The sequence below is a fragment of the Podarcis vaucheri genome (genome assembly GCF_965113315.1).
Source record: "Podarcis vaucheri genome assembly, chromosome: 4".
Taxonomy (NCBI): domain Eukaryota; kingdom Metazoa; phylum Chordata; class Lepidosauria; order Squamata; family Lacertidae; genus Podarcis; species Podarcis vaucheri.
Window position 1 is genome coordinate 25821245 of NC_138762.1, and position 20289 is coordinate 25841533.

Below are 20289 nucleotides of genomic sequence, written 5' to 3' on the forward strand. Positions count from 1 at the left end.
TTTCTCATGGTTTTTTTTTTTAATGTGTTTATTATATTTTTGAGTTTGTGCTATAAGCCACTCTGGGGATTTTTTCTGAAGGGGAGGATATATACATATGCTGAAGTCATAGTAACAACAACTACGGCACATTTCGATGCTGTTTCCTTGCCCCCAAGCCCAGTACCTTTCTGGTAATATTTCGAGTTGTGCGTCCACCTGAATCCAGTGCAGAGGCCAAAGTCGGTCAGTTTGATGTGTCCATCAAGATCAATCAGAATGTTATCAGGCTTGATGTCTCTATGGATAAAGCCCATTTTGTGCACGCTCTCTATGGCCAGCGTGAGTTCAGCAATGTAAAACCGAGCTAGCTTTTCTGGAAAGACTTCCATCCGGATGAGCAGGCTCATCATGTCTCCGCCGGGGATGTAGTCCATCACAAAATACAGGTTCTCCTTGTCCTGGAAGGAGTAGTAGAGCTTAACCACCCACTCATTGTCTGCCTCTGCAAGGATATCCCTTTCAGCCTTGACGTGGGCAACTTGGTTACGGTTCAGCACGTCTTTCTTCCTCAGGGTTTTCATGGCGTACAGGGCGTGGGTGTCCACTTTGCAGGCAAGGCAGACTTCCCCAAAAGCACCGATACCCAGAGTCTTGATTTTTACAAACATGGATTTGTCCATTTTGGCTCTCTTCAGCCTGTTGTAGTTGGACTCCTTTTGGTAGAGAATTTTCCTCATCTGCTCTTGTTCTGTTTCACAAAGGCCAGCCTGGGTTAAGATTATGAGATGGGGAGAGAAAAATCAAGGGAGTCAGGATCATCACACACACACAAAATTGCCAGAAAAGTTGTACAATCGCATCAGTTACGAAAAATGTGGAACAAAAGCTCTGTCTGTTTTTGTTCCATCTCACCCTCTAAATATTTAAAAGCAGTACATGCAGGTTGCATTCATTCTATTACTTTGTTATTTTCAGTTCATGCTTCTAAGGTTAAAATCTGGCTCAAAAATAATCACCGCAACTATCTAATTCCTCGTTGCATTTCACTAACCCACATGGCAAGGAAGGTAACCTTGAAAAATCTGAGGGAAATCCCTGATAAAATTTCATAAGTCAAAGGGATTCCACTGGTCGTTAAACCATAAGAGGACCCATAAGCAATGGGGTAGCTAGCCGCTCAGGTGCCTGGTGCAGGGGCGTGTCCTGCAACTGGGGGCGGGGCAATCTGCCCATGGAGGCGGAGTGAGCCTCGTCAACGCTTGAAGCCTCTCTGCCGCTGTAGGGCAGCTGTGGGAGGCAATAGGCAGACGCAAGTCCCACGCTGCCGTTTCAAGCAGCGCGGAACCTGCAGGCGCCTAAGCCACCATGTCACTCCTAAAAAGTTTCGTGAGCCCAATTTTTTAAAAAAAACTTATTTTGTCATCCCCCTTCAGTGATGACACACCCCTCATACCCTCCTTCCTCCACCCATAAGAGGAATCAAGCCAAAGGCATAAGAATTCTAGCATCCTAGTTTCAACACTGGCCAACCCGATGTCTATGGGAAGCCTCCGAGCAGAATATTACAAACAGCCCTCTCCCACTGCTATACTCCAACCACAGGAATTTAGAGGTCTGCTGCCTTTGATAACACAGCTTCCATAGAGCCAACATGAAGAGGAGTCTACCAATTCTGTGAGTCATTGACAGCCTTATCTTCCATGTGTTGTTTGTCTATTCCCCTTGATATCAGGGGCAGTGGGGCTTGGCTTTCTGCTCCTTCCTCTGTATTGGGGGGAAAAACTGAGTGGGGAAGAAGCACAAATGACACCCAGCACTAAATCAATGGTCCCAAATGTCAGAAAATATCTCTGTAGGGGGTTGGATGAAATTGTGATTTATCAGGAAGTGTGACAGACTTTCATATCTATGCTGTGTTGAATACAGAGGTCTGTTACCTTATCCCCGTCTTATTACCTTTCAAGAAAAACAAAAGCACAAAGACACTAATTACCTTGGCCATTTCTTGCTCCAGCTGCAGCCGGCGATTAATTTTCTGCTGGTAGGTCTTTATGACGTTCTCCACATGCTGCTCCATGTAGAATTTAAAGGCAAACGGCGAGTAGCTTTTAATACGCGACTCTCTTTTCTCTTCGTCTCTGCCGTTCTTCCGCACCGGCACTGGGGACGTCTGGATCTGTTTCTTGTCCTTGCCTGGCTTTTCCGCTTTGGCCGACTTGATTTTGTCGTTCCTTTCCCCGTTTTCCTCAGCTTTGTTTCCTGATGAGCTGGGGACTCCCCGAAGGGTCTGCTCGATCCCTGTACGTAAGCAGCTCATATCAAACTGCTCGGAACTACTGGGCAGCAGCAAATGCTTCGGATAAGGAGGCGGAGGGCACCTCAGCTCCTGATTGCTATAGTCCACATCTAGCTGGTAGGCATTAGCTCCTCCAACAGGAAGGGGGTGCTGTTCGGCCATTCCTAAGCCATCCACAGCCGAAGACTGCGCAGCCAGCCAGCCAGGATGAGCGGGGCCTACTGCAGTCTGAGGCTCAGGCCTCATCACCCTTGTGCTCTTCACTGGCTGTAGAATATGAGCCGATGTGACGGCCGTGATGGTGTTTGGAGAAGTAATGGAGGCCTCAGCTTTGCCTGGAGAAGTCTGCCTCATGGATATCGGCATCTGTTGCTGGTGGCTGTTGAAAGAATTGGTTCTGCTTGGGACGCAGCCCTCAGGCCTGAAGGGCACGTGCTGCCGGACCGATGCTTCCAGGGCTGGGTTCTGCAACGAGTCGCGGCGGGATGAGGACGAGGAGGACGACGAAGAGGTCGTCTGCCACTGCTGAACTTGAGGGTTGTTCATATCATACAGGTCCATGTTCAGACTGTTTCTGGATGGCGTCAACAGGCCCTGCGGTGGGCTGTCTGAAAATTCGTTCGTATACGCTGGGCCTCCTCTGGCGATCACGTGCATCGGGTGGGAGGAGGGGATGGGTTGCTTGTGATGGGAGTGCGGCATATACAGACCGCCTGGCGCTTGCTGGAACCCGTGGCCGGAGTTATTCTGAACAACCGTTCCTTTGTTCGGAAGGCTTGGATAGCCTCCCTCCTGCTGCAACTTGTTCTGGAAAGAATGGCTCCTCTGAATCCCATAGCCAAGAGCCTGCGCCTCCCCTTGCACCATCACGGGCTGCCTGCCGTAATGAGGGCTGTTTGAGCCAAGCTGCAAGGCTTGGCTGCTGTGGCCAGCCACCGGGTAGTTGATCACTGGGGCATCCATGTTTGCAGGGTAGGCTTTCTGCTGGTGACTGACAGGTGTGTTGTGGGAGCCTAAGCTGGCAGGCCTTTGTACTGGAGAGTTCATGGTTGCAGACTGAGAAGCAGAGAGCAAGTAGTCCATGTATGGCCTGGGAACATCACCCAGCATGTTAGCAGCTTCTGCCCCAAAGCCTGCACCTTCATAGCCCGGGTTGCTAACCTGGTGGTAGGGTGGGAAAGATTCGCCGGACCCTTCAAAACTTGGCCTGCGGCTTATGTTGTTTGGCATGATACCCTTTCCTATAGTGGGGAGAGAAAGATAATGGGTTGGGTAGTGTTAGGAAACCGTTCAGGTGAATTGACTTATTCCTGCGTATTCATCATTTCATAGAATTTCTAAGACTACTTCTCACAAAAAGGTTTCAGATCTGTGAACAAGGACAAACCACCACCCCCCCCATTGTCACTGGTTAAAACAACACTTAAACTTGACTCCGTATAACACTGCAATGCAAATGATGAAGCAGTTTTGAAACTAAAAGGTCAAACTGTTCTTCCTAGTAAATTCAAGTGTGTTTCTTGGCTAAGTTTACCTTTGCATTTGCACTGAACCAGAAATAAGGAAATGGAAGGAGGAGTAAGAGTGAAATGCTACATGATTCTTCAGGATGAGGATATGAGTGCATCCACACTTATGGTAAAATACAATTTCTTTTCTTTTTGTATTGACAACAAGGCAAAATTCTCAGATTCAATATTTCTTTGCAAACTCCCATTTCAAACCCTTCAACAGCAAAATGCAATGAAATTATTGCAAGGCTTCTATCTGGTTGCATCAAACTTTAGCAGATTGTGAATGAAACTTGAAGTCTATATTGCCACACAGTCCACAGGTCAATGATCTTTTATCCCTTGAGAAACCACACTTAACAGGGTCAAGACAGCTACCAAGTTGCTTTCGTATTTATTCCACACAGCATCAAACCAGGTGAAAGCTTAGGAATGAAATGGAGAGAGCACCCACACTTACCCGAAGATGTCTGTTTAATTACCCGGACTATTTGTTCATTTCTGGGATCCAAGTATCCCATCTTGCTAATGTATTCCAAAGCTGCTTCAATGCTTCTACTGCCAGTTTGTTTCAGGGCTCTCACAGCCATCTCCTAGACAAAACAGATATACAGAAACACAAATGAAGGCCCAAGTCAACAATCTGATGGCATAACACCGTTGAAGCTAAACAGCCATATGAATTTCAGTCCATTTACTGATTAAATCATTGATGTAACTACAGAACTATGGCTTTGAAGAAAAAAACAAACACCCTACTTTAGGAACATAGGAAGCTGCCTTATACTGAGTCAGAATAGTGGTCCATTTAGTATTTAGTATTGTCTCCAGGGTTTCAGGCAGGAGTTTTTCATAGGTCTAGAGACACCAGGGACCAAACCTTAGACCTTCTGCTGGCAAATGTGATGCTCTACTGCTAAGCTGTGGGCTTCCCCCAGTTTCAGAAGCATTAACATGTTGCAACAGACACTGCAGGGTGACTTTTTCTAAGAGGGCGTCACCTTTCTATAGTACTTGCATGAAAAATAACATTTTTAAAAATCCTGCTGCATAACCCACAATTACCGTATTTTTCGCCCCCATAGGGTGCACTTATTTTTTTTGGGGGGGGAATAAAGAAAAAAAAATATTTCCCCCCCGAGCCCCAAAGAGCAAAGAAGCCATGACAGCGAGCGGGATGGATCCCGCTAGCTGTCTTGGCTTCATTTTTAGCCTCGGGGCTGGGGGTCCGGGAGCGAAGGCAAGGTTGCGCGCAACCTCGCCATCGCTCCCGGAGCTTGCAGGGCTGGGGGCGGGGGAAGCCCGAGCTTCCCCTGACCCCAGCCCCCAGAATGGGTCCTGCTGCCCACAAGCCTTCCGAGCCCGGCAGGAACTCCCACCGGGCTCGCAAGGCTTGCGGATACCTGCCCGAAGCACGGGCGTGCTCCGGAGCGCACCCCATGCTTCGGGCTGCAGGCTGCTGCCCGCAAGCCTTGCAAGCCCGGCGGGCACTCCTGCTGGGCTCGCAAGGCTTGCGGATAGCTTCCTGAAGCCTGGAGAGTGAGAGGGGTCGGTGCGCACAGACGCCTCTCGCTCTCCAGGCTTCAGCGAAACCCTGCATTCGCCCCATAGGACGCACACACATTTCCCCTTCATTTTTGGAGGGGGAAAAGTGCGTCCTATAGGGCAAAAAATACGGTAACCTAAAGGTTTGAAGTGTGTTAACCAAAACTGGATTGAGTATTTGGCCCCTAAGCAATGAAGTTTTTGCTATCAGGGGGTTGATTAGATGAACCCCGGGGTCACTTCCGACTCTACGGTTCTAGATTAGCAATATCAGGCACCTTAGAAATAATAAAACTATGTTTTGGCGCTCTAGAAACAATCAGCACATGGCATCCACAGCATGGAGCAAGTGGACAGACAAAAGTTCTCCCTCTTTCCTAACTCTAGCACTTGCGGAAATCCAATTGAAGCTGAATGTTGGGAGATTTAGGACCGATAAAAGAAAGCACTGCTTCATGCAGCGCATGATCAAACTATGGAGCTCGCTTCTCCCCAGGAGGCAGTGACCAACTTGGAAACAGGATTAGACAAAGTCATGGAGGACAGGACTAACAATGGCTGCTAGCCATGAAAGCTATGCTCTGCCACCACAGCTGGAGGCCAGCAATGCTGCTGAACACCAGTTGCTGAAAACCACAGGAGGGGAGAGTGCTATTGTCCTCATGTCCTGCTCCCTGGTTTCCCAGAGGCATCCGGTGGTCCACCATGAAAACAGGCCATTGATCTGATCCATCAGGCTCTTCCTATGTTCTTGGATGTTCTCCTAGTGTGAAATGTTTTCCACCACTCTGGAATTATGGTTTCCTTTACGTACACTGCCATTTTTAAAAATGAGTTGGTGGTTCATACTCTTATAAATAAATCAAAATAAACAAACAAAACTTCACCCTGTAGTTCCCTGGATGGAAATCACTTAGAAAGTTCTCGTGAGCCTGTAAAACTGTTTAAACAAAAGTATAATTTTTTTATATTACTGACTTGGTCCCAACACAGCCAAAGAAACCATTCTTTCCAGTATTCCTTGTGGCAAGCCTAGTATAAATTAAGCCTAGACTTTGGTAATCCCCTCATGTTTTGAAGATGCACATTGAATGGACAGTGTTGAAGGTATATTCAGCAGTCAGGAGTTTCGGGCTTACATATGCCCCAACTTTCCTCTCTCCCAACCTCTGCCTTGTGGCTGAATCTGCTTCACTATGTCGAGCTGGAAAACGAAGGCAAATGAGAAACTGCAAATGTGCCCCTCTGCCCTCAACGTTTTTATTCATTTAATTCCTATTCTCCCTTTCTATCATAGTGTTCTAAGCAGTACATACACCTCAAAAACATGTTTGATCATTCCATATGGGAAAGCAAACATTACATAATCCAACAGCCGTCTTTGATGCCAGTTGGGTTCTTCTGTTTGGACTGTGGCAGCTTGGGATGGAGGGAATATGTGTCAGCAGTTTGCTTCCTGGCTAACCAACTCGCCGTACACACAAAACATGACTCCCCCACCCTAAAAATAACCTCCACTCCATTATGGAGAGCCTTCTTTCGTACTCTGAACTCCATGGCTCTAGTGTAAACACAAGGTGAATTCAGACACAGCAATAAAGCTGAACTAGCACAAAACATGCTATTTGCTCTGAACTGGTCCAACGTTAGTGCTTATTCTGTAAGGGAGTTATGAGTCAAAGGAATCTAGTTGCATCAAGTTAGAAGCCCTTTAGAAAACACTAAATGTTTCCACTTGCACACAATTGAATATATTTGCCACAATAGAGAAACACGGTGATAAAAACCATGCTAGTTACTGAGAGGTGGCTTAAATGTTTTAGTGTGAATGATCTTGTAACCACAGGCCAAAACAAATTTTTTTTAAAGAAAACTTGGTAGGCATCGGAGCAAATTTGCAAATTTCCCAGAGTGGGGGAGGGAAGGGGGAGACATTTTCATACGACTATTTCACTACACGCAAGTTGAAAAGCTAGTTTTGTTGATAAGTCCTACAAGTGGATATAAGACAACAATGCCAGGTTTAGTTTTTCCAGTTAAGTAAGATATGCATAAAATGAAGCTCAAGCAAGGAGCACATAAAGTATTTTGTGTGTGAGAGCTTTTGAAATAAAACAGCAATTTCTGATACACTTTCTTTTTTTGAAGTCTCAGATATAATGATGTACTATTAAAAGCAGTCATTTTTTATAGGTCTTATCGATGTCCTGCTTGTTCTCATCTAGAGACATTCTTCATGTGCTCAGCTGTTAAGACTGTAATAGTACTGTATCACAAATAGAGGCCATTTATTAATTACAAGCATTGTTAGTCCTCTCTTCAATGAAAAAAAGATTCTCAGAGTAGCTTACAAATGTCAGTGATGAGGCAGTCATATACTAAGGTTTAAGGATGTGGGAAAATGATTGCTTGTACATGAAAGCATGAGCAAAGTTCTTATTGTTGCAGGGTGATTTCATAGCTAGAAGCATCCTTGGAGCATGAACAGCGCGTGAACAGCTCGTGCTGTCCTATATGATTGGTTAACGTAGCATGGCCTGATGCTCGCATGAAGGTCCTTATCTGCTGGCTAGAAACAAATTGCTTGGCTTGTATTTTGTATCTTTCTGATTTCACACAATAAAAGCTGTGCTGCATTAGCCCTAGGAGCAGCAATATTTCGGAACCTATCATGATGTGAGACTGATTTTTCTTTGGATGCCGAGCTGCAACTCGACAATTGGTGCCCCGTGTGACTGCCTTCGGACTTCACGTTGTTTTTCATTATTCAGCACTCACCAACACGTCGTTCATCCACGTAGTGGATCCCTGGTGAGTGCTCCCGTGTGTTTTCTTTTGGATTTCATGCTGTTAAACAACGTTCAGCCTCACCTCGCCTGGCAAGGGCTGCAGACGCGTCGTTCATCCACGTAGTGGATCCCTGGTGAGAGCTCCCGTGTGAATGTGATTCTGGACTACGTTACGGACCTATCAGCACTTATCTCCGCCCGGACAGGGCAAAAGGCGCCTCCCTCATCCTCCTAAGGATCCCTCCGGTAAGTGCTCCCTGCTCTTTTTGCAACTCTTGCAATCATGGGAAAGTCTCTCTCTGCACCACAGAAAAATTTTTTTAAAGACCTTAAATTCCTTTTGGCCAGTAACAACCTTGCTGTTCGGAAAGCTGACCTTAAGTCCCTTATAAAAGCCCTGGACACTCACTGCCCCTGGTTCCCCCAGGACGGAAATTGGGAGTTAGACGATTGGAAAAAAATTGGACGCTTCTTTCAAAATCATCCTCAGATTGATGTCAAGGTTTTGCATGCCTGGAGTAACGTCTACAAAGCTATGTCGTGCTTAACTCCTTCAAACATTCTTCTGGCTGCTGCAACAGCTTCTTCGCCCGCCCTCCCGGCTCCCGCTTTGCCTGCCTCAAACCTACCTCCTAAACCGCCGGACATTTTCCCTTCGGCTCCTCCTGTCACTCCCCTGCATTCTTCAAATTCTGCAGCACCCCCCGCTCTCCCACCTCCTCCGCCCAAGGCATTTGGCACCGCTCCTACCATTCCTCTTCAAAAATCTCTCCGTGCCGCCGCTCCGTTGCTGCCTTTTGATGCTGATACTCCAAATCTCTTTCCTGTGATTGCTCCTGCACCCTCAGCCCCCGTCATGCTGAGCCAAACCGATGTTCTCGATGGGCTGACGGGAGGAGGAAATTTTCTTCCTATTGCCCAACAGTTGGTCCTTGATCCTATGTATTGGGCAGCCACCACAGCCTCAGCCCAAGAGGCTCTGGCCTCTGTCCCTGATGACAGGAATGAGCACGATGGCAAATTGGGAAGCGTCAGACAGGGCCCTGCAAAGCTCTATGGACAATTTGTTGATCGCTTGTATAATACCTTCAAGCGGCAAGTTCAGGACCTGGCAGCACAAGAACCGATTGTACGCCAGCTTGTGTTTGATAATGCAAATGAGCACTGTACGCAAGAGCTGCGCCTTCTAATGGCAACATCAAATATAGCCATTGCTGATATGCTTAAAGCCTGCCAGTCAGTGGGCACTGCTAGCCACAGCCTGCTAGCCACGGCCTTGTCCTCCGCCGTGTCCCAAAATCCTGCAAAGGCTACAACCTGTTGGATTGACAGTGGCTAAGGAAAGAATCCAGCGGACTTTACGCATTACGTACCTGGGACACAAGCTGACACCATCTGCAGCCATTCCAGTTACGCCTCAACTACAGTTTCCTGATCATCTTAAACTGGTGGATTTACAACAAATTCTTGGACAGCTGAATTGGATAAAGAGTTATTTGGACCTGCCCACCTCCACTTTGTCTCCACTATTTTCTGCCCTTAAAGGACATAAGGATCCAGCGGACAAGATCACAATCACCTCTGCAATGGAAGAGGCTCTTCCACAGCTGTTCCAGTGTTTCCTGGCACGCTGAAAGGCCATCTTCATCCCTACTGCATTGGCCCCCCTTTTCCCTGGGAAGCCACTTCAACCACCAAACATCATTACAGTTTTGCTGCCTCCTAATAGCAACCATCCCATCTGTGTCATCACGTTTCGTTGGGCTTGGACTTTTGACTCAGCAGTGCACGGAGCAGTACATGAGGCCTATTTACAGCAAATGGGCTCCTGTATCTGCAGAAATGGTTGTGTGACTTCTTCTGGATTGTGGTTTTTACATGCCAATAATCGAGCTACGAAATATCACGCAGGTTGCTCAGAAACAGCCATTGGACTAATTTACCATCCTCATCCTTATTGGCATCACTTGGATTTTACCCCCCAGATATTTTTTTTTTCTCCTCCCTCAGGAGTCCTGCCCTATGATGTGTTCCCCTGAACATGTACAGAGGGCTGTCTTGGCACTATTGTGGACTCTTGGCAAGGGAGGGGGTGAGGGAATTTCAGTGTGTTCCAGTTTGTTTCATTTTTGTGCTTTGGCATGGTTCCCGGACAGAAAGTTGCAATATGGTTCTTTAGCAAGGCCTGCGACAATGGGCTCTGTTCTCGACCTTGTTGCAATCTTTTTGGTTACAGCAAGTGGAATATGCTTGAAGCGAAAAAAATATGCTTGGCTAGTGCCCTTTTAGCTGCTGAGAAAAATGATTTTGAAAAGCTTTAAAAAGCTTTGAGGTGTTTTTTTTTTTTGGTGGTGGTATTCTAGCATTCCTATAAATGCTTCATATAAGATTAGCAATAATATGAAGGATAATCGCATAAGTTTACCTCCTGTATTTCTATTGCTTGTAGAATTAGCTCCTTATTGTTTTCATTTTAATCACAATAGCAAAAAATTTTTAGGTCATTATCCATATTGTAATTGGACATATGAATACATTAATGGATCTTCTTGTTTTCTTAATGTTACAACCATGAGTGGCAGACCAAAGGTTTTAGTTAATAATGTCACAACTTACATGACCTATGAACAACAGGCTGCGTGTATAGACTTTTATGTTTGGTTCGACTGGATGAGAAAGAGCAGTAGAACTACATGTTTGCTTCAATCTGATTTATGGTTACTTTGTGGCACACGTGCCTACAAAGAAATCCCCTCTGCCTTTTCTGGTACCTGCACGTTAGGTATAGTGGTACCCTTGGTGTATAAAATAGATAAGCTCCCAGCGGTCCGTTTGCGTAACAGAAGGGAAGTACAATCACCTATTTCTCAATATACAGGGACAGCCATCTCTAGGTCCCTTCTGCCTTCTTTAGGTGCAGCCATGAACTACCGTGATCTGCATAAATTGGCAAACTGGACAGAAAATTTGTTCAATTCCACCATCTTGGCTTTAAAAATGATTAACAAAGAAATGTCAGAAATAAGAAATGTAGTTCTTCAACATCATTATGCTTTAGATGTGATCCTTGCTTCTAAAGGTGGAATTTGTGCCTTAATTCATTCTCATTGCTGTATGTATATAACTGATCAATCGACCAATATCTCTGCTACTATTGATCATATGGAACAAATGATAGCCCATAATCCTTTGAATCCACCTGAAGGTTTTGATCCATGGGAGTGGTTGTTTTCTTGGTTACCTAATGGAGTATGGTTAAGAAAAATATTATTGATTGTAATTGCATGTATTGCTGGCTTCATTATGGTGTGTTGTTGCATTCAATGCATACCCTCTTTGATTTCCCAATGCACTGCATGGTGGTACCGACCACGGCCCACCACAGGGGTTACAAGAGGAGTTTATGTTGCAAAGTGTAGACGCTTAGGCAATGAAGTGTACGATTTGGACTAATGGTCCCTCTTTTCCTCTAATAATATAAACAAGAAAAGGGGACATGTGGGAAAATGATTGCTTGTACATGAAAGCATGAGCAAAGTTCTTATTGTTGCAGGGTGATTTCATAGCTAGAAGCATCCTTGGAGCATGAACAGCGCGTGAACAGCTCGTGCTGTCCTATATGATTGGTTAACGTAGCATGGCCTGATGCTCGCATGAAGGTCCTTATCTGCTGGCTAGAAACAAATTGCTTGGCTTGTATTTTGTATCTTTCTGATTTCACACAATAAAAGCTGTGCTGCATTAGCCCTAGGAGCAGCAATATTTCGGAACCTATCATGGTGTGAGACTGATTTTTCTTTGGATGCCGAGCTGCAACTCGACAAAAGGATACAGCACAAAAGGAAATGCGGGAGGGAGGAGAAAGAAAAAGGAACCATTACAGAATCCTTATAATGATCAGCTGGAATTAAAACATTTTAAGGAAATGTTGCTGGCCTTTCAAGTAGAGCTGATGGAGAGGCCCTGCCAGACCCGTCTGTCTGTCTGTCTGTCTGTCTGTCTGTCTGTCTGTCTCTGTCTCTCTCTCTCTCTCTCACACACACACAGTCTCACACGCTTTCAATAGCAACTCCTTGACCTCAATGTTCAGGGCAAGTAATCTGTCCGGATGGCACTTTCAATGAACTGCAGCAATGAGGTTATTCCCTTCATTAGCATCAGTGATGCATTTTGCTAATTTTACCACACGCACGCGTTAGCCAAACATTCATTTGGCTGACATTACATTTATAAAAAGTACCGCCCAATATGCCAACTATTTCAGTACCGCAGGCACTAATTTAGAAGTGACTAGGTTCTAGTCATTCCCTTCCTGTTGCTTCCAAGAAAAATCTAGGGTATGTGCAGAAAAAAGTAAAACAAAACAAAAAAAAACCCCTGTGCTGTTTACAAATCCTCCCAGGATTCAAGGAGAATAATTCTGTCAAGCTGGGTGTAAAGAAATCCCTCAGCTGTGAGTACAGATCAAAAGTTACAAGTCACTGGACTAACTGCCCTCAGAAAAACAAGCACGTTTAAGAATTGCAGGCCTGCCTTCTGGCGTCAGTTACAGCCCTTATACAAATTTAGTATGGCAAATAACTCCCCACACTTGTGACATACTTTATATTAATAATGCAGCTACATTTTACGCACAGAAAGGAACAGTGTTCTACTCATTTATATATGCTTGCATCCAACCACCTTTCCAAGGAGGCCAGAGAAATTTATGGGGGTTCTGAGACAAGTTTCCCATCCGTGCCTAGGCCAAGCCCAAATTGGGCTTTGCTTCAGAAAAGGAATGGAAACGCACGTGGTACCTTCAAACGATTTCAAGTTACAAAGCAGCGAAGTCTTCCAGTTCATCTCACCATTGTGAATATTAGCACCTTTGGGCAAAGCAATAATAAGCACCTTAAATAGGAAATTTCTATCTTTATTATTTCCTCTAGGAATATTTTAAACAGGGCTGTATACCCTTCAGGATAGCTGACCTGTATGCATTATAATTGATCCATGTTCCGCTTAAGATATTCCTATCACTGTGAGCTGCTTATCCAGATCACGTAATTAATGTGCGCTAGCTTTAAAGACAGAACTGCAATGGGGCAAGTAACAAATACAATCATTTGGAGTTCTGGATTTTAGAAAGTAATTTTGTACTACAGTGGCAGTGTGGTGTAGTGGTTAGTCTACGACATGGGAGATCAGGGTTCAAATCACTGCTCAGCCATGAAGCACACTGGGGTGACCTTGGCCCAGTCATAGTCTTATTATTATTATTATTATTATTATTATTATTATTATTATGCCCTTCACCCAAAGATCACAGAGTGCTTTACAATATAGAAAACACAAAAATACAAACAACAATAATAAAAACAAATACAAAACCCCCCACATAGTCATGATCATTTATAATTTTCTATAGTAGTCTATCCTACCTCACATAATTGTTGAGAGGATAAAAAGGGGGGAGCATTTTGGGGGGAGGGGAATATATAAATAAGTAATACTGAAAAGGCACCTGAATGTCACCCTAACTATTCCCATATTTTTAAAAAGCCAGGAGAAACTGTTCCTTTCATTGTTCAAATAATATTCTGTAGTAGAATTTACTAATACATATATTTACACATGTATGTTTAGTAATAATAAGCACATCAGAATGTTCTACATACATTATCTCAGTAATATTTATACTAATCGTGGTCCCCATTATTATCGCCACATTGCAGAGAAAAACAAGACAGACAGCCCCAATTTCCGATGAATGTTAAACTATGGTTCAGCAACCTATGAGAACAAGACTCCACAAGTCACAGTGAAAAACAGAGTTCACACATTTCCCCCCCCCCTCCTTTTCCCCATGCGGCCAGGACTTATGTTGAATTTACTTCCACCTTCCAAGGGGCTCACAGTTTAGCACAACTGGGGGTTGCAGTTAACAATGCTAGTTTCATAACCCATGGTTTTAAGTTGGCTTGTTTAGCAATTAGTCATTGTTTATTGTAAACCGCAGTTGCCCAGTTGGCATGCAAGTAGGTATAAGCTGAGACTTCTTCAAAAGCAACACCAAATTCAGCAGAAGTCCTCTGACTGGCCATGAAAGAAAATGAGAGGGGATGGGAGACCATACAAGCCTAATGTGTTGCTTGGACTAACAGAGGGTCACCTTTTGTTGTTGTTGTTTAGTCGTGTCCAACTCTTCGTGACCCCATGGACCAGAGCACGCCAGGCACTCCTGTCTTCCACTGCCTCCCGCAGTTTGGTCAAACTCATGCTGGTAGCTTCGAGAACACTATCCAACCATCTCGTCCTCTGTCGTCCCCTTCTCCTTGTGCCCTCCATCTTTCCCAACATCAGGGTCTTTTCCAGGGAGTCTTCTCTTCTCATGAGGTGGCCAAAGTATTGGAGCCTCAGCTTCATATACATAGTCCTAAATCATGGATTAGGATTATGTGCGAGTGCTTCCAATTTCTTGCCTCCAGATCCCTAGTGAGTTTGTGGCTTAGGCTGCTCACAGCTCACACCCTTAATCATTACCCTACACCAGGTGTGGCCAGCTTTTGTCCCTCCAGATGTTGCTGAGCTATAAGTCCCATCATCCTTGGTCATTGGCCATGCTTGCTAGGGCTGATAGGAGTTACAGTTCAGCAACAGCCACAGAGCCAAAGGTTACTCACGCCTGAACCACATCATCTCTTAAATGTACTCTCAGCAGGAGCGAGAGGACCAGGGGACCAAGGATGTTTCATAGCTGTTATCGTCAACAAGTCTTCTCTCGATAAAGAATGAAAGCAAAATTGACTAGGGGAATGAAAGGTTTGCAGCCAACAAATGAATTCCGGAAACTGTACATGGGCAAACGAAGGCAGCAGATGGTGGATGGAACAGCAAAGTGTGGGAGGTGATGTAAAGGATATATCTAGCCAGGAGCAGGAGACTGGAGCAGGGAGATAATGAGAAGAGTGCACACAGGACTAAGACGATTAGCAGAATCCAGGCAGGAGCATGTAGCCAAGGAAATAGGCTGCAGACATGGAAGAAAATCTCTGTGGAGACATCCTTAGGAGTCTGTTGCACAAACTAGGAGTTGTGGAGTCACAGTGCAATTCATATGAGCCAGGGTCAGTAAGACAGTCCATTACTGCTACCAAATCTTCACCCATAATTCCTTAGGCTAAGCCACGGGTAGGCAAACTAAGGCCCGGGGGGCCTGATCAGGCACAATCGCCTTCTAAATCCGGCCTACGGACGGTCTAGGAATCAGCGTGTTTTTACACAAGTAGAATGTGTCCTTTTATTTAAAAAGCATCTCTGGGTTTTTTTTGTGAGGCATAGAAATTCGTTCTTTTTTATTCAAATTATAGTCTGGTTTCCCACAAGGTCTGAGGGACAGTGGACTGGCCCGCTGCTGAAAAAGTTTGCTGACCCCTGGGCTAAGCAATACAGAAGAACCCAAAACAGATCTTGAGCAGCAAATTATCTGTGCCCAAGAACGAGTGGCTCCTGAGCAAATCCTCTGCAATGAGCCATATGGTACCCTTGTTTGAAACACAACCCCTGCAACAACAAAAAGTGGCTGCCTTCATATTTCCCCCAGTATTATGCATTTCTCCTTGCAATTTGTAAACCAGGAAAGAAGTATGCCAGTGAAATGATAATATTCAGGAATGGCGTGATTAGCTTACTATAAAACTTAACATTCAATTTATATTTATGTGCTACTCAAGTCTAGTTGCACTTACTACATGTAAAATGCTGCAGAAGGCAGAATCAGAATTTAAAATGACCGTAACAGGTTGGAGAACTGGGTGCAAGCTAACAAAACGAATTTCAATAGGGACAAATGTAAGGTTCTGCACTTAGGCAGGAAGAATCAGATGCACAAATATAGGATGGCTTACTGGCAGTACATGTGAAAAGGATCTAGGGGTCTTGGTGGACCCCTTCATGGGAGTCAACAGTGTGATGCAGCAGCAAAAATAGCTAATACTATTCTAGGCTGCATCAACGGAAGTATAGTGTCCAGAAGCAAGGGAAGTAATAGTACCACTCTAATCTGCCTTGGTCAGACCACAGCTGGAACACTGCGTCCAGTTCTGGGTGCTGCAATTTAAGAAGGATGTTGACAAGCTGGAACATGTACAGTGGAGGGCAACCACGATGATCAAGGGTCTGGAAGCCAAGCCTTATGAAGAACGGTGGAAGGAGCTGGGTATGTTTAGTCTGGAAAAGAGGAGACTGAGAGGAGGTTATGACAGCCATCTTCAAATATCTTAAGGGCTGTCACATGAAGGAGGGTAGGACTCGAACCAAGGGCTTCAAGTTACAAGAAAGGAGATTCCGACTAAACATTCAGAAAAACTTTCTTCAAGTAAGAGATGTTCAACAGCGGAACAGACTCCCACGAGAGGTAGTGGACTCTCCTTCCTTGGAGGTTTTTAAGCAGAGGTTGGAAGGCCACCTGTAATGGATGCTTTAGCGGAGATTCTTGCGTTGCAGGGGGGTGGACTAGAAGACCCTTGGTGTCCCTTCCAACTCTACGTTTCTATGAAAAACACATTGAAGAACAACAACTAACAAATACCGTATTTTTTGCACCATTACACTCACTTTTTTCCTCCTAGAAAGTAAGGGGAAATGTCTGTGCGTTTTATGGAGGGAATGCCTACGGGTGGCGGGGGGGATCTGCTGCAGTCGTGAGCAGAGGATCCATGGTTCCCCTTCCTTCCCTCCTCCGTGGCTCGCTTTGAAACAGCAAAGCAGGAGAAGAGCCGCTGAGTGGGGAGGAGAGAGGGACAGAGAGCCTGCTTCTTTAAAGGAGCAAAGCGGGAGAGGAGAGGAGCCGCTTACACTCATGTAAGCGGCTCCTGTCCGGTTGGCTCCTTTAAAGCAAGCAGGCTCTCTGTCCCTCTCTCCTCCCCACTCAGCTCGCTAAATAGCAGCAAAGTTTTTCAGCTCGCTAAGCTGGGGATGAGCAGGGAGGAGGGAGAAGAGCAGAGCCTGCTTGCTTGCTTTAAAGGAGCAAAGTGGGAGAGGAGAGGAGACTTATACCCCTCTTCTGCATTATTAGCAGCATCCTTCTCCACACACCTCACACGTGTTCCTTGTCCCTTGAGTGCTTTTCCTTCCCTCCCCACTTAAAACGTGGTTACAAAGCACGGATCCACATGGATCCTCAGGATTTTTGCATTGGGCTACCCCAAACTCACTGTCAGATCACATGTCAGTGGCCACAGCATGAACCACAAAAATCATACATCCACTGTTTTGTTTAGAATATTTTTTTTCCTTGTTTTCCTCCTCTAAAAACTATGTACGTTTTATCGTCGGGTGCGTGTTATAGAGCGAAAAATACGGTAGGTATGCTGACCACATTCCCAAGTGGCAAGTCTATCTGCTCTTCTTTGTGTGTTTCCCGATACACACGTTTCATGTTTGCTCCAGATCATTTTGCACAATCAGGCATTGGAAATAGCTCAAGGACCTATCCACACTAATCTCAGCAACCTTAGCGGCAAACAGCAGCCAGAGTGAATGTTTTCAGCAGGAAACCTGAGCCCCACTGGCTGCTCTTTCTTCAAAACAACAGATTCAGCTTTTTTAAAACCTTCATGTGTAGTTTGGTGATCTCCTCCCACATTTCTCTCACAGTGGTGCCCCTCCCCAATATTGGTAATTGTTCTCTCCTGCCTTTCTCATTGTTTCTCAAGAGTTTTTGTATGCAGTGACTCATTCACTATAGCTGCTTTGCAAATTTATTTCGTTTATCTTTTTTGAATTGGGGGAGGGATCTGTATGTCCTCCACCTGGGCTTGCTTCACAATCAAAAATATTTTTTCCAACACAATTACTGCAGTCAACACTCACAATTTTGTGCAATTAATTTGCTGTGTTGTGTTTTTAATTTTGGTATGCCACTTTGGGCATTTTCTTTTAAATGGAAAAGCAGGTTTAAAGCACCTGAAGGTTTATTTAATTTAATTTATTAAATCTGCGAAGATCTCAGAGCGGTTCACAGCATAAAAATACAAGATAAAAACACAAAATGCATAACACAGAAAGAGAAGAGAGCAGAAAAGAGAAGAGATAAAGCCCAAAATGCTGAAAAGCAGCAGCACATAGCTAAAGCAAAAGCTGAATAGAAATGAAGTGCAAGAGCCAGTGTGATTACAATATATAAGAAACACAAAAAGGAAAAAGGTAGCTTTTTCAGGAATGGAACTTGATGTGGGTTCAAATCCTTCTTTGGAGCAAGGTGAGCTACAAATGCGATAAGGAATTTGAAACCAGAACAAGAGCCAATGGAAATGGAATCAACAGACAACATGAAACACTGGTGCAAGACAAACACATACTATTATATATTTTGCCAATGTGCCTGTGGGAGCCTTGTTGGAATTGAGTAACTTCACTGTGCAGCCACTTCAGAAACAGACTTCCAAAAGATCACACTTGATCCTGTTCAGTCTCTCTGATGAAACAACCATGAGATGCTACAGTGAGTTGCCTAGACTGCAGAAGGGAAGATGCAATATGGAGGACACGGCAAATGGCAGAAATATGAGGGAACATTCTAGCACAAAAGAAGCGGGTGACAAGAGCTAATCCTTTTATTGAATTTGTTCTCATCGTACAGTCGGAACAGCTGCAAGCTCCACTTGGAATTCAGACTCTTATATCAGCATAGAAGTCCATTACAAAGGAGGATTGTTAATTAAGACACTGTCAATTTGCTCTGCTTTCCGAAACCGTAGGGTACAATTTTTGAATAGCTGGGCGACTGCTGGAGGCAAAACCATCAGCAGAATAAAATGTCCAAGAGGTCAGGCGTTTTCGCATAAAGCAGCTGCAGCAATATTACTGAAGTTCTTGTGTGTCTACAGCTGACCAAGAATAAGGTTTGCACGAGAAGGCTAGCACCTCAAGAGAACAGCTGCAGGTCCTTCATCTCCGAAAGTGGGGGGGGGGGAGGAATAGATTCACATTGCATGACTATCGAGCTTGATCTACTTTGTTCTTCTGCAACCAAACTAGATGCTACAAATAATGGTTTCTTTCATCCCTCCTCTCCCTGGTCCTTTCACCTTCTCTTCTTCCTTCCACTGCAGCTTTTGTCTCCCCATCCCCTTCCTTTCTATTCCTAGTTTATGTATTGATAATAGATAACAATGGCGATAAAAATTACTGCTTTAACTTGCCATTTTCCCTCAACATCTCCTCCTCCTCATGAACTTCTCTGTCTCCCGGCCACGGTTTACTCAGCTTACTCAGTAAGTTGATGGTACTGGTGCAGCCCAATGGCTATGGCAGGGCAGACAGGTGAGGAGGCACTGAGGCACCCAAAACCACTGGTGTCGGCCCCCAGTCTGAGAAAACACTGCTCTGCACGACAGCATCCAGTCCTGGCCTAGGTGTGGTTGGCGGACGCAAAAACACAGCTCTAAGTCACTGTATTCCTTAAGCAGGAACCACTCTCTGGAGTGGTTTCCACTCGATATTTCATGCTTTTTTCTTCACAGGCAGAACTAGCACAAACCCATGAATACTTCACTCTCCTCATAGATCCAACAACCTGATGATAGCTACAAGGTTATTCCATGACCAGATAAATCACATTGTTTTATGTTGACGTTTGTATGTTTTCCTTGCAACAGAAAACCACCATTAAACGATCCAACCATTCTGGGCATGGAGTCCGATGTGCTATAAAAGGCAAGGTGAGGCATCAACGCTTGCCTCAGATTGTGGATTTGGGCATTTTCTTTTAAATGGAAAAGCAGGTTAAAGCATCTGAAGGTTTATTTTATTTTATTTATTAAATCTGTGTACCGCACTTCATCTGAAGATCTCAGAGTGGTTCCTTCGTTTTCAAAATTTTTTTGCAGATAATTGGCTATTATTTTTTTTAAAATATAAACTGCTTTGGGCGCTGTAATGTTGGAGAGGGATGTAAACTTTTTCCTTTAAAAAAGTGCATTTTAAAAAAATAAATATGCTAGGTTTAAATGAGATGTGTGTCAGTCAAAACATGAGTGATTAGGACGCTGAAGCTGCCAAAGAGGCTGAATCAAAGGCTTCCATGTAGCATCTGCTTCACCTGACAGCATACACCTTGTATAAGAGCATTAAATTTTAAAGGCTTTCAAGGGCCTCATGTACAGTAGTTGTGATGCTAGAA

At 44.6% G+C, this 20289-nt stretch overlaps 1 protein-coding gene across 2 annotated transcripts in view; it reads right to left on the reverse strand.

The window, feature by feature from the left end:
* LATS2 (large tumor suppressor kinase 2) overlaps positions 1-20289 on the reverse strand; it is a 52765-nt gene that overhangs the window by 9555 nt on the left and 22921 nt on the right. For both annotated transcript variants that reach the window (XM_082220260.1, XM_082220261.1), the window contains exons 3-5: positions 4250-4382; positions 1976-3519; positions 167-749 (exon numbers count right to left, since the gene is read on the reverse strand). In XM_082220260.1, coding sequence (XP_082076386.1) covers positions 167-749; positions 1976-3519; positions 4250-4382 — 2260 coding nt within the window. The remainder of the gene's footprint in view (positions 1-166; positions 750-1975; positions 3520-4249; positions 4383-20289) is intronic.